The sequence below is a fragment of the Condylura cristata genome, unplaced genomic scaffold, assembly GCF_000260355.1.
Source record: "Condylura cristata isolate star-nosed mole 26May11 unplaced genomic scaffold, ConCri1.0 scaffold00012, whole genome shotgun sequence".
Classification (NCBI taxonomy): Eukaryota; Metazoa; Chordata; class Mammalia; order Eulipotyphla; family Talpidae; genus Condylura; species Condylura cristata.
The window spans coordinates 38,056,011-38,071,394 of NW_004567113.1; the positions used below are offsets into that span (position 1 = coordinate 38,056,011).

Here is a 15,384-nt window from a genome sequence, read left to right on the forward strand (position 1 = left end):
AAAACAATACACGACATACACTTCAGTAACATCTTTGAAGATACAGCACCCAATGCAACAATAGTGAAGGAAAGGATAAATAGATGGGACTACATCAAGTTAAAGAGCTTCTGTACAGCAAAAGAGACATTACAAAATCAGACACCCCAATGACTGGGAAAAACTTTTCTCACACAAAACTAGCAATAAAGGATTGGTCACAAAGATATAAAAAGAACTGATGAAACTCAGCAAAAATAAACAACCCCATCAAAAAATGGGCAGAAGTGTAAAAAAGACACTTCTTCAAAGAAGAAATACAGATGGCCAACAAACATAAGGAAAAAATGTTCAATATCACTTGTAATAGGGGAGATGCAAATTAAAACCACAATGAGATACCACCTCACCCCAGTGAGAATGGCACATCTTAAAGCAACTAGCAAAAACAAATGTTGGCAAGGATGTGGAAAAAAAAGGAACTCTCCTGTACTGCTGGTGGGAATGCAAACTAGTACAACCACTATGGAAAACTGTTTGGAGGTTTCTCAAACTGCTAAACATGGAGCTTCCCTATGACCCAGCAATCCCACTCCTAGGTATGACCCAGCAATCCCACTCCTAGGTATCTACCCAAAAAGACACAAAAACCCTGATTGAAAAAGATACCTACACCCCCATGTTTATTACTGCTTTATTTGCAATTGAAAAGATATCGAATCAACCCAAATGCCCAAAAGTAGATGACTGGATTAAAAAGATGTGGTACATATACACAATGGAATATTACTCAGCAATCAAAAAAGATAAACACATGCCTTTTGCAGCAACATGGATGGAGCTGGAAGGTATCATGCTTAATGAAATAAGCCAGAAAGAAAAGGAAAAATACTGGATGGTTTCACTCATAGCAGGAGTATAAAGGACCAGGGGAGAAAATAATAATGAACAAATATATACCAGAGACATTTTACAGGGGTGGAATGGAGAATGGGATCAAAAACGGTGGGGGTATAGAAATGCACTGGACTATGGTTATGTACACAGGTGATTTGATGATGGGAAGCCCACAGGGATTACAACTGAGATGGAAAAAGGCACAAATGATGTAAAAATAAACAATTATTTTTTTTAAATGAGCTCAATTCAAAATCAGAAAACTCATAACGACACAATCCATCAAGGGCAAGACTCAGCAGGTTTAAAATAAAATTATCAGCGAGAGATCATAAAATAATTACTAAAGACACAGAAGGACTATAAAAGAAAATACTCCTGAAGTCACAACAGAAAGGGCAAAAGTTAATATTTATAAAGATGATGACTAGGAATTTTCCAAAGTTGGCTTGGATTCAGGAGGCAAGACAAGCCCTCAGCGGATGGACAGAAATAAATCCACACAAGTAACACTGGAATGATCTGCACAAGGACACAAGCAAGTCAGAAACACTAAAACAGCCCACTGTGAGGGCACGTGGCTAGCCCCACGCGGGGCAGCAGGCGCCCAAGGCTGGAAACACACTGCTAGGGATTATAAAGTTATCTTGCATACAAATAAGGCTGGAGAGTAGTGGTGTCCTGGGAGATTATGTAGGGAATATTCTGAGGCCACATCTTGACTGGGTGGAAGGGCAAGAGGGGCCTGCTGGCGTCTCTGGATGATGTAGACTAGGAGTGGACGCTGTGGGACATGGGCCGTCCACCAACATTCTAAAAGTCATCAGTATAGAACCATCACCATGATAAGGTTTCCAGAAATATTTTACAGCAGTGCCAGGTTAATCTTCCTGAAGGACCCTGCAATCACACTGTGGTTCTGTTCAGCAGGGTTGAGTTAGTTGCTGCCAAATCAGTCTTGAACAAGCACTGAATAAGATCTAATGTATTTTTCCTCTTATCTTTGTTCATGCTCCTGCTTGGATTGAAGGGGAGGGACAGCAAAATGTACAGTGGCCTCCACAGGACAAGACTTAGCAGGTCACGTGGTTGCTTAGGCAGACTGCATTTGCACTTCCCAGCAGTGGGTCAGTGAGAACACACTCAGACACGCTCCAGTCATGTGATATGAATAGAAACAACCAGCACATCTTCCACATCTGCCTCTCCATCTTTCTTGCACTCCATTCCTCCTTTCTGGGGCCTGACCTGCGGGTGTGGAGCGGGCAGGTCAGCTTAACCATGCAGGTGAAGGGAAGATATCCCAGAGAATGGTAGAGCAAGAATTTTGAAGTGGTGATTCTGTACAACCCCGTGAAGCGAGATACCAGACCTCCCTACCTCTGTACCACTGTGGGGGGAAGAAAGAATCAGCTCACCACCATATTTTCAGTGTCCCAATAAATTAAATCTCTGCTATTGCAGTTCAGCCTACACCCCAAGCGATTCAGAGCACCTCTCTTTTAAAGACTCATAACCCAACTCTGGTGATTAACTCTATCTCCTACGGAGGAGATGCAATAGGACTCTGAAGCTATGCCACAAAATTGCACTTAATCCTGTATGACCATGTGTATCTGTGGTAGCTTTGTCTTCCTGAGGTGGCGCCCTGTGCTGGGCAGCCCTAACTAAGTTGGTCTGCTGTGATCTTCACTTCCGGCTTTAGGCCTGTGTCTAATCCTCTCTCCTACTACCTTGAGGGTGAGTGAGACTTGGTGTCTCCCTTCTGGGGACAGAGTGCAGCAAAACTGATTCTGAAATCAGGTCATTTATTAGGAGATTGTGGAGAAGTCTCAAGTGTCTGCTCCTGTCCTCTTGCCACCTGATATACTGCAAGGCAAAGAGATCCCCGTGGCAAGGAAATGAGGCAGGAAGTAGCCAGAGAGGATCTGGTGCCCTGAGCCTCACAACCTGTCCATCAACAACCACTTGAGAGCCTGGAAGCAGATTTACTGCCAGCCATGCCTTCAGATGGCCTGAAGTCCTGACCAATAAAATGGGTGGTCTTGCGAGATGCCTTGAGGGAGAGGCACCCAGCTCAGTGCATCTGGATTGCTAACCCACAGAAACCATGAAAGGTTCGTTTTAACTGCTAAGTTGGGGGCTAATTTGTTGTGCAGTGATAGCTAATAAAGGCGCAGATCTCCTATTTCTTCTCACACACACAGCACATACCGCCTACTAGGTACTCCAAGACAGTACTAGTCAGTACTGTGAAAGGTTCCCATTTGTGAGATTATGTACTGGTAACACAAATTCCTTTGAGGAGTAATTGGAGAGCCAGTTATATTTGAACAGCAGTAAAACGACACTAAAATTAAATTTCCTTAGGGTTAGACTGGAAGCAATTTAACACATCAGCTGAATAATCAGGCCAACCAGAATCTAAACGCAGTCATCAACATTCATGTTATAAATATATGTATAGAAAATAAGTTATTCCAAATGTATCGCAGAATTGATGGTCCATGCTGGCACTAGGAGGACACGAACAAAGGAGGATATTTGGGTAAGCTTATCAAAGAACAGCGTCCTAATAGCCAACAAGAACCATGAAGCTTAGAGTAGAAGTTACTACACACCATCTCAGATTTCAAATTCCACAGATTCGTTTGACAGACACATTTGTTTGGGGAAGTTTCAAGCACAGCAGACGCACAGGTGCGGTTTCGGTTACCTGTCTGATAGTGTCACCTTCCTGGTTACTGACTGTGACCATTTTATCTTCACCACCTAAAGCCAGCAGATTTTCTGCATTCCAACATCCACATGTGATTCTCTTAGTATGTTTTCCTGTAAAAGATGATTTTTGTAGACACGTGGATTTCTCAAAAAAAAAAAAAAAAACCTAAAAGACATATATATGTACATATATATACATAAAACCAAAAATCTCCAATCTGATATCAGCCTGAAAGTCCAATATACCACAGAAGTGAAACAGGTAGGGAATTTAAATTCTCATCAAAGCCATTAGTATCTAAGCAATCTTATTTAAAATAATGTATTACAAGTTGTAAAGCAGATTAATGGTTTAGAAAGGCAGGATATACTGTTTTCTGGCTTTTTATGTGGGCAGAAAAAGAACTCCACTGCTCAGGACATTTGTTTACCACACACCCAAACAATGATCCAAGTGAATTCCAATGCACTGAAGATGTCTGTGCGATCCTTCATCTGTGTAGTGACTAGAGGATGTGTAATGATCTGTGAGAATACTGAGGTGCAAATATGGACGCACCTTATTGAGACTTATTTGAAAAAACCCAGTCGCTTAGCTAGAGAGTGATATTGGATAACTCAAGTATCAGGAATCCATTTTATTGAGCAATCTAGCCAGTGTACAAACTACCTTTTGGGGCAACTGACAGGCTTCTCACTAAGGGCATCTGTTAAAGAACCCAGGCTGGGCAAAATACTTACGTCCTAAGGTTAATTAAGGATATAGATTCTGGGAGACAACTGTCTAGGTTTGAATCTCGCTCCACCACTAACTACAAAATGCTGGGTAAATTACTTAACCTATTTCTTAGTCACATCATGCATGCACTGTGGATAATTCCCAGTAGTAAGAACTGGGAATCAAATGAGTTAAAACACTTAGAATGCCAGGCAGACAGGAAGCGCTGTATATCCGAGCTGTTACTGAGAGAAGAACCCATGTCCATTTTATTCTTCATGTCCCCACAGACCCTGCAGAAGCATAAATTACGTAGACAGGCAGGAGTGTGCCTGGTGTGTCAGAGGCTTAACAGGAAGACAGTGGACTGCAGGAGAGGAAGTATGGAGACTTGGGCAGGAGATGAAGTCAAGGTGCCAGGCACTGGAGGGCTTGGCCAGCATACCGTCTCTGGCTATGACTTAAGCGGAGATAGAAAGTTGGTGGGAGATTTCTGAGTGCTAGACCCATTCCGACCTCCAGCTTGAGAATACGCTGTAGCTAGGGCCTCCCTGGTGGCACAAGGGGTTCAGTCGCAGCACTATGAAGCTAGCCTCAGCCTCTGTGGCATGAGTTCCATCCTGGCCAGGGGGCTGACCCACATGGCGCAGCAGACCTCTCCCGTCTTGTCCAAAGCTCCCCTCAGCAGATCTGCCTGTTCTATTCCCCACTCTGTCTCTGGTGAATACTTTTACCACCACCACCACCCCATACCTCTGGCCTGCACCCTGGCTCTTATATGCATAAATTAATAAATCTTTAAAAAATATATAGTTGGACAAAAGCTGAAGTGAGATTGGTTAAGGGTGCAGAAATTCAGAGTGTAGGTGAGCAACGCACACCACAGTGGCTGGGAGGTGGAGAGAACAGGTGACTCTGGGGCTATCTGGAGATAGTTTGCCTCCATTCTGGCAGCAGCTAACACAGAGTGTGAGAAAGAGTCCTCAGGGCGATGGTGCTAGGATTTAGCCCAAAGGCTTAAAAAAGCTGGGATCTCTTCAATGAGAGAGACAGCGCTGTGGGTCAAAGGGCCTTGAAGATACTCAAGTTGAAGTGTGTACTAGACTTAGGAGATGCTGAGAAGCACTCTGGATGTTTGAGCATGACCTTTGAAAGCGAAAAATATGGACGTTGTCTGTACAGCATTTCAAACCAGCCCAAAACAAATGTAAAGAGTAAATGTTCAGAGAAGAGATTGGGGGATTTATGAGAATCTGCTCACCACAGACGAAGGGATTTGAGTGGTACATTCTAACAGGTGTCCAAAGAAAACGGGCATGAGGAAGGGAAAAGGTTCACAAGGAAGGGAAAAGGTTCACAAAAAAAAGGTGGAAAGATACCAAAAGCAAACTTCTTTGCATACCGCTTTTCTACCTCCTTCCTGTACAACTCCAGGCCCTATGGAACTCCAGGCCTCAGAATGCGGGTTAGTCTTAACATCAGTGACAACAGTTATGTATTTTGTGAGCTCATTTAGTGTCGTGGGCACTTCACATGTGCTCACTCATTTTGTTAATATTAACTCAGGGTTAATAATTTGAACCACATTTCTGGGAGACTGGCAACATTTAGTCAAACTGCAGTAAATGTAATTCATGCAGCTCAGAACCACACAAAGTGAGAACTGCTTGTTTCTCGTCCTGTTCAAGGAAACAAATTGGCGCAAGATGAGACAAGCTGATATTCAGCTGCTGTGAACTGCTGACAGGTCATGCTACCACGTGGCCACCGGCAGAAGCAGACGGGTGTGAGCCCTGGATAGTAACTTAAAGGGGAAAAGCACAGTCACCCATTAGCTAACTACCAGAGGCGGGTTTATTTAAAGGACCTAAGACAAGTAACCCGAGTCTTCTCAGGCTCATTTTACACAGCTAGTAACACTGAGCAGAATCAACGTCCACATTCAATACACACATCACACATTGAACCATGTATACATGACAAATACCAGACAAAAGAATATCATTTCCATAAAGATCTCATATCTCAAGTGTCAGAATTTCTAGGGCTGAGAAGTTAACTCCAGGCCTTCCCACAGATGATGTGAGACATGTAAAATGCCCACTAAAGTCAAACAGACTAATTTGCGTGTTGATTGTTGATTTTTGTAACTGAACTCTTTAGTTTTAATTTCTCAGATGGATCAGTGACAGTTTTTTAGATGGAGCACTGTAATGTTAATATTAAAGATATGTAGGGTCCTCCCTGGTGGTACAACAGGTTAGGATGCAGCACTGCAAGCTGGCCCCTTAAGCTTCAATGAGAGTTCGATCCCAGGCCTGGAGGTGACCCACATGGCCTGGCAGACCTCTCCTGACCTGCCCACTGCTCCCCCCAGTAGTGTGTTTCAGTAGCTCTGCCTGTTCTGCTCCCCACTCTCTCTGGTGAATCCTCTCACCCCCTACCCTGGCCTGTACCCCAGTTCTTGTATGCATAAACAAATCTTTAAAAAAAAGTCTTATTTTTTTGCCTGAAGGCAAAAAAAATACATAGTTCACACTTAGACAAAACTGGTGTTTGAGAAAAGTGAGGGGTCAGAATTAGAGACCTGAATACACACTCTCCAAGTAGCCACCCAATGTTTCAGTGCATTCACTGACGTGTTGACATGTACATGGGTTAAATTTTTTTTTTAATGCATAAAGAACTGGGGTACAGGTCAGAGGTACAGGGGCGGTGAGAGGATTCACCAGAGACAGAATGGGGAGCAGAACAGGCAGATTGACTGAAATACACTGCTGCGGGGAGCAACCAGTGAGACAGGAGAGGTCTGCCGTGCCATGTGGGTCACCTCCGGGGCGGGGATCGAACTCACACTGAAGCAGCTGTGGCCAGCTTGCAGTGCTGCGATTTAACCTGCTGCACCACAAGGAAGGGCTGCACACGGGTTATTCTGTGTCTACAGGTATGACCTGGGTGAGAAAGACACACAGAAGCCAAGTTATAAATGCACTGGTGTTGCAGGGGCTCAGCCTGACATTAGTAACTTAGGCTCATACCTTAGTCTGTGTAGCTTGGGACATGTACTAGGCCATGAAGCAGCATCTTCTAGTTTAGCTCTCTGGGAGGCTTGACCACAGTCTCTACTACAAAATTTCCTTACAATCTCAGAGAACTCTGACACATTAACATTTACATTTATGTAACGCACTTCAAATATTCAGCAGTGTTGTCAGATATAAACTTACCGAGGACAGGAATCTTTCGTGATGTCTGACGATTATAAATAAGCAAATTTCCTTTAACAGTCCCAACAGCCAGCAAACTTCCAACTTTTGACCAAATAAGAAAAGACATTTGATCCCTGGAACATTAAGAAATAAATTACTAAACAAAATTCAGAACCATCATGTTTAAATAGTTCTTTCCATACCACGAATAATCTTAACATCTACTTAGAGACAAAATTACAACTTCATGCTTTAAGAACAAAGCGCTAAAGACATTCTGGAAACACTATGAGAGGACCTTACAGTCAATTAGACTTAAAACAAACGAATAGTGAATAATGGTTCAGTCATGAACCTCAAGCTTCACATGACATCATGAGAGTCGTTAATCTGCCTACTAAGGATGGTATTATCTGTAGAAGGAATTTTAAGAGATTATGTCACTGTGCTTTAAAACAAGAGTCCAATAACACGGCATGTTACATTGGAAAAATCACTGGGAATCCATGATCTTGAAAAGGACAAACGCCTTCTAGTGCTGTTACTAAGAGTAGCTCAGGGAAGGTGGAGAACCTCACCTGTCCCCTTTGCAGTCAGGACTGCAGGCCGCACTGGCATACAATCCCTTACTCAGGGACTCTGACTCCTTCTCAGCATTCTGGGCCAGAAACACATTTATTGGCCTGATCCATTGGCATCACTGGGAACTTACGTAGGTCCTAGTTTCCTATTGGAATGTGCGGGGCCTTCTCCAGGCCTTCCCTCCCGAGGGGAGGGTGATAGGTCTCAGTCCAGATATTGAGGAAAGGAATAAGGCGTGGAGAAAAGTCTTGAAAATGCTACCTCAACGCCAGTCCAGCTGGGGACTCTGGCAAGGCCAGTTCTCAGATCCTACCCCAGTTTTATGAAAGGAAAAACAAGTGGGCACTTAGTGGCTGTGCTCCTTCAGCTCTCTGGGCAACTCCAAGGAAGCTCAATGTTGAAAGCCACGGACAGATCATGCTGCCGTTTGCAGAAAGCAGCGCAGCCTTCTAGAATGATGAGGACATTAACAAAAGACAAAAGAGTAAAGGGAATCCCTCTGCCTAAATAGGCTAATTTGGACATCATAAATGGCATTTAATTGGAATAAGCTGCATGTGTGAATGACTGAAAGCATAAAACTGAAAAACAAGATCATTTAGAATACGTGAGAATTAGCTTTAATGATAGACACAGTATACAAGGTTTAGTTAGCAAATTCACTTTCATAAAAAAGTGTTATTATATTAAGTATATACTTAGAAAAGATAAACAGACATGTCTCTAGCATGTAAGCAGGTGTGGCAGCAAAACCAGGCCTCTCAGCAAGCGGGACTGACCACGGGCACAGCTGCACGGCTCCAGAACCCATCACCTCAATGCTCTGGGGCGACACCATCCAAGCTGCTCCACACAGACCTGTGCAGGGCAGGGAGAGTGAGGTAGTCCACTCCCAGGATAAGGGACTTAGGCTAATGATTGCTCCTGCTGTCTGCACGGCGAAGATGTTTCGACCAACCTTTCTCCCTCCCTCCTCTCCTTCACAGGGGTCAGCCACGCACTGAGGTCTGATGGCGCATCTAACTCCTTCTCCTTTCCCCTTATGTTCCCTCACAGGCATCCTGTAATAAATCTTGCATATTTCATCCTGTTTTGGAGTCTGCCTCTTGGAAAATATGAATAAAAAGAATGGGAATGAGTTAACAGTAGCAAGGATAAAGGAACACTTGCCAAGAACATGATGGGGGTGACTATAATAACACTGTGACATAAGTCCATACAACAGTGTTGCAAAACTAGGAAGAGGATTAGAATGCATTTTCCTAGAAGGTCAAGTCACTAAATGTCCTCAAAAGGGTTAACTGAACAGACTTACCACCCTCCTCTCAGGAGAGAAGGCCCCCCACATTACAGTAGGAAACTAGGACCTACGTAAGTTCCCATGATGCCAATGGACCAGGCCAATAGATGAGTCACATCTGTTTCTAGCCCAGAATACTGAAAGAATATTCTAGAAAGTACAATGAGCCACAATGCAACATGAACTATGTGAAAGGCGCAGGCTGACGTGGCAGTTGAAAGCCACCCTGTGAAGAGGCCGAGTATGACGACTGCTCAGATGGCGGCAGCCTGGGGAGTGTCCTGTGATACGACCAGCAGCCACGCGGCTGATGGAGATGTTGTATTTAGAATTTTCTCGGAAAGATCGCTGTGTCCTAGGTACATAGCTAAATGATCATTGCTTTAAGCCTAGGTAAATCCTAAGAAGGTGTAAAAATATACTTAATAAATTCAACCACCATTAACAATTTTAGGTAAGTGGCACTATAGGAAGTTTAGCAATAATGGTATCTGAGTATTTTTTGTGCACTATAGACAGTCTCTGAAGTGAAATGTAATTAAATTTGTAATGGAATTTTAATTGTTCAGAGGAAATTTAATTCAGCTTGCAAAATAAAAATATTTAACAAGCAATATTAAAAATGGTGTTTGTTGACTATTTTAGCATATTAGATTGACCGTTACATTTACCAAATGGTAACGGTCACACCTCTGCGTATACAAAAGTCCTCTAGGAATAGCAGTCAATGGTAAAGTGCTCTCAGTTTTACCTTGATGTTAATTATAGTAACAACATCTACCATTCACTCGGTTCTTAATTTTGTGCCTGGCCACAAGCAGCAGTTAAACCACCTGGAGATGGTGTGAGGAAATAATCTGAGGGGAGATAAGGCAGCGGGAGCAGAGCTACATCAGAGACACCTGAATGAGCATTTTCTCTGGGTGAGACATGGCCTTGCTGATGCAGAGTTGAACTCAAGAACTTCTTTATGAACGTTCTCCTGAACAGAAGCACGAGCAGTACAGAAAATCTTTCTGAAAAGTGATGTGTGCCCAGAAATGACAGAGCAAGGAAGGCAGTTTCTCAGGCCTAGAAACTGCAGTGGGCAGGCGACACACCTGTGTGTGCGTGCCTGGTGTCTCTGTGGGTTCAAGGTGAGGTTTGGCTCTCTCCTCCATGGCACCTTGCTCCTCGTGTTCAGTTCTCCCCTGGTAAATTAACTGAAGAATGAAAGTCTAATCCTGCAGTATGTGTGATCCCTTCCTGCTCACCTGGGGCCCCAGGATGCCATGAGGGAGGTGTTGTTTTGCCCCTCCCCTCTTTCAAATAGGAATGAGACTGAGGTTTAGAGTTGAAGCAGTTTGCTGAAGGTCAAAATTGCGAAGTCTCACAATTACGACATATTTTCCTTTTCTATATGGCAACATGGTTCTGCTTTAGCAGAGATCTGTAATTTATTCTGCCTGCCCTTGGGAACAGCCCCACCCTCACCCAACCTCCACCTGCTGGGAGTATCAATGCCCTCCTGACCCCACTGGGGACCTCTGGAAGAGCTGAGCAGCTAGGGATGCTCTCTCTGGCATCACTTGTGAAGAAAGATATTAAGCTAACAGCTGCCAGTAGCCCCAGAGAGTCTGACATAGGATGAAGCCAATACAGAGAACGAAGACCCCAGAGGGGCAGAAAACAGTGTTGGCAGAGTTACCGGAAGCCCTGTGTACCCAGCCCTGGCTTCTGGCAGATTCCCCCATCTATGTCTTGTCTCATTTTAGTTTCATCAAAAGCAACTTCTTAACAAGCTATTTGTAATTTGCAATTGTAATAATTTTATTCTATAATGAGACAAGATGTAGATGGGTGAAATGAACAGAATTATCTATAATAAAGAACTTTTTCTTCTTTAAGAAAATTACTCATCAAGGGCCTCTCTGGTGTTGTAGGGGTTAAGTTTCGGCACTATCAACCATGAAGGACTGAGTTCAAGCCCCAGATAGGGAGGTGACCCACATGGCGCAGCAGACCTGTCTTGCCCACTGCTCCCCTCAGCAGTGTATTTCAGTAGAGCTGCTTGTTCTACTCCCCACTCTGTTTCTGGTGAATCCTCTCACTGCCCCTGCACCTCTGGCCTGTACCCCAGTTCTTGCATGCATTAAATAATCTTAAAAAAGAAAATTACTCATCAATGTATCTATATAAAATAGAACTACTATTAGCATTAAGCCTACAAATAATCATGATTCTAAGTGAAGATTTAAAAAAAAGTTACCCTTACCTCATGCCACTGTCCAGCTGGCTGGTTTTATTTGTGTTGGCATCCCATAGATAAATGCAACTAGATTTCTCAGCAATCACTGCTAGGATATCTCCATCCTTATCCCAATCCATAGCAACACAGTTACTTTTAAGAAAGAGCACAACATCATTATACTTTTCTTAAAAGGTAAAAAAAGTGTTTATTTTTTAAAACAATTACAATATTAATTTTTCCCACCATCCCAGGCAAGACTGACACCAAGCTGATCTCCCCTTTATAATGTTATCTTCTGCAACAGAAACTGGGACAGATACACAAGTATAGACCATGAATGGGTGGGAGTGGCAGGGAAACAGGGGATGGGGGGAGAGGAGGGGTGTGTGTAGGTGTGTGGTGGCAGCAAGAAATTTATATTTATGAATTTTAAAACTATGTCATCTATTTTGAGCAGGTCATAAAATTTCTAGAGTAAGAAATACAACTCACTATTCATTGCTTGGATAATATGAACTTCAATTTTTGTTGTTGAAAGATAGAAAAATTTAAATTCTATTTTTGCTATATACTATGTTAAATAAATTTAAACAGATTTTCTGGAATCAAATAATTCAAGCCTTGGGTAAACATTAATCTAGCTCATTTACAAATGAACACATCTGGAATCAGATGTGATTAATTAAGTTATTTAGATGAACAGATAAGACAGTGATAAATGAAGTTAAGTCTAGATAGCCGAGTTTCAAACGGATTAAGGCTCTATTTCCAATGTTTCTTACTGTAAAATTATTCAAAGTATTATACAATTTAAAAACTTCCTTGAAGATTGAGCCTTTTCTCTCTACTGTTTTTCATTTGAGATTTCTTTGTTATTGGCTAAGTCATACTCAGACTTACATTAAAAACATCTGGGAACCATTTCAATTTTTCTCTTTGTCAAACTCTTTTATCTTGACATTAACAGCATTTTAATCATCTGGAAACCTATGTCAGTTGAATTCAACTGAGTAAGACCACTCTAGACCCAAGATAGATGTCACAGAAATCAAGTGAAAAGACTCAGTTTACTCAAAGTTTTACTACTTTTGTCTTTTTTCCAGACATGATTATAACTACCTTGACCTGTTCCATGGAATAGAAACCAGGAGCAACAAATTAGAGAAAGCAATGGAGTGCCAAAATGGTGGCACAGCAGGAGGGAAAGGTGGCTAGAGCCGGAGAGAAAACAATCTGATTGCAAAGACAGTGAGGACAGTTGACAGCAGAAAGCAGACAGGCCCTGAGAGAGCAGACAGAAAGCATGGCAGCATAAACCCACTCATGTGAGGGGCTCTGTAGACCTTGGGCTGCAGTAAAATAACTTGTAAAGGTAATGATGACACTGAATCACTAAAAATACTTCAATGATGCTTGGTATCATGTAGAATGACTTCCAGAAAATGAATAAAGTATTTGTCCTTTAAGATACAGAAAGTAACAATTCTCCAGCAGTTAGAGAAACACTATGAAAATACAGGTTTATCTTGTCTGCTGCAATACATGTAAGGCTTGTTTATAATTAAGAATTCTTTCATATAGACTGATTTTAAATATTGCTTTAAAGCTTTCCTGTGAATCTATGGGTGTTATGATGTAAACTCTACCTCTCGCCATTAACATATTGCTTTAATTTACGATGTAAAAAACCAGATCCCTTTGCCAATGGAGAAAGTGAAAGGAGGCACAGGTTGTACCCAGCATTGTCAGGTTCTTTGAGTAGTTTTAAGACAATACTTTATCTTTTTAGGTATCAAAGTCTGAAAAAGTACTTACCCAGGCAAGTTAATTTCACTTCTTTTTTTACCATGGCGATCAAAGATTTTCACAGCATGATCAGCTCTAAAAGCAATTGGAACACAGAACTGTGATTTAAATATTTCCTTTTATCTCCCTATGCGAGAGATGCCCCAGACTGCCATCCAAATGATTTCAGCGTGCTCATCATAGTCTCAATTTGTCTCTGGAAAGTCATTACCAGTAAAACAGTTTTCTGAATTGTGATCTTAATGGCAATGAACATATCCCTCTTCCCACCAACGAGCCACCACATAAAAACTTCTATTGCACAGATCTGTGCTCATAGGGCCTACAACCCTCTGGAGTGAGGGTGATTTTAAACTTTCACTGGCTTCTTACCCTGATATTGCAAGGTAATTTCCTGATGTTTTTTGCCAGATAAATTGAATTGGTGCTCCAAGCCAAGTCTTTTCTGTCAGTGAGAGGATACGCTAAAAAACAACACACACAAATTTTTATATTTTTAAATACTTAAAAACTTCAATTTGTTAAAAAATGAACACATTTTGTATTTTATATGATCAAAATATATAATTGCTCAAACATAAAGAATATCAGAACATTATCATGAAATAGGCTTCAGGGTGGTAAGGGCAGTTAAGAATTTATCTAAAAGAATTCAACAAATAAAATGACTAATCAGCCATCCAAACAACCACAAATTGGTTGGTTAGGATGTACAGCAATAGACAGACCATTTACATAAAGTTTGTGCTTTTGAATATTAATTTGCTAAAAATATGCAGTCTTAGGTTCAAGATAATTTCACTACTATCAGTATTAAATATAACAAAAGTGCTACTTAAACGATCTTAGGACAGAAATCTATGAAATACACAAAACAGCTATACTTCCTTGTCTTCCTTTTCCCATTAGTTATGTTTACTTCATTAAACGTTGGCAATGGTGGGCAATATGATGAAAACCCCTTCTTTTTTCATGTAGACACTCTTGGAACTGTGGAGTCCAACATGGAAGTCAAGCCACATAGTGTCTTGAAATGGGGGTAGACAGAATTTAGGTAGAAAAGGCCACAAATCCATGGATAATTTTTTTATACCAATCTTTAAAAATTTTAACGTGGCTTCACAAATGTGGCTTGTGTTTCATTTATATCAAACAATGCTGCTCTGTATCTCAGAACACAGTCTGAAAGAACAAATTTAGGCTTTAAATTAGACTAAGTTACAGATTAGACAAGATGCCCAATGCAGGCATCAATAGAAGCTACCTCAGGTGGCTTGACCGTTGAAATGGAAAGAAAACCACTTCAAAGTGCAAAATAAAGCATCAACTAACAAGCAAGTGTTAAAAAGAGATAACGATGTTCACCTGCATTGAAAACAGGCTGCTTTAGTTACAGATGTGTAAGAATGGAAAAGCCTTTTTTTTTTTCCTTCAATTTTCTGACCACATTGCCCTGGAATGTGGCAAGTAAGGTATCCTTAAACTTGAATTCTGTTAACATCCCAGCCGACCTTCTCTGGCTGTAACCTTACATGATTTGTCTTCAGTGGAGTCTACACAGATGCTCCACGTACAGGTGCAGTGCACAAGGTGCCAGCTTCGCAACCAAGGTTTCCATTTTGCTTTTTGCTTATTAGCTCTAGAAAGCAAATCGCATCAATTGCGCCAAACACATAGTTCTCAACAGTAAGTCAGGAGTAATAATACCTCTTCCTTGTTGATAACTCATAAACTGAAGCGCTTTAGAAATGGGAGTTATGACTACAGACCTGGCAATTCCAACTTCCATCCTAATAACCAGGAGGAAGAGTTAGGATGTATTAAAAATTTTTAAAAACCATTTAGCTTTCTGTATCTGATTGTAGAGTAGAGGGTACTGCCAGGGTAAAGCAGAGTGGGTAAACCCAGCGACCCGGGAGAGAGGGTTCACGAGACGCCCACG

The 15,384-nt window shown here is 41.7% G+C and overlaps 1 protein-coding gene across 1 annotated transcript in view; it reads right to left on the bottom strand.

The window, feature by feature from the left end:
• The window catches only part of WDR19 (WD repeat domain 19), a 51,908-nt gene extending 37,030 nt beyond the window's left edge, over positions 1–14,878 (bottom strand). Inside the window, exons 1-6 of the mRNA XM_004681489.2 lie at positions 14,808–14,878; positions 13,815–13,906; positions 13,452–13,517; positions 11,661–11,786; positions 7,543–7,658; positions 3,593–3,708 (exon numbers count right to left, since the gene is read on the bottom strand). Coding sequence (XP_004681546.2) covers positions 3,593–3,708; positions 7,543–7,658; positions 11,661–11,786; positions 13,452–13,517; positions 13,815–13,906; positions 14,808–14,813 — 522 coding nt within the window. The 5' untranslated portion in view covers positions 14,814–14,878. The remainder of the gene's footprint in view (positions 1–3,592; positions 3,709–7,542; positions 7,659–11,660; positions 11,787–13,451; positions 13,518–13,814; positions 13,907–14,807) is intronic.
• Between the last annotated feature and the right edge of the window lie 506 nt (positions 14,879–15,384).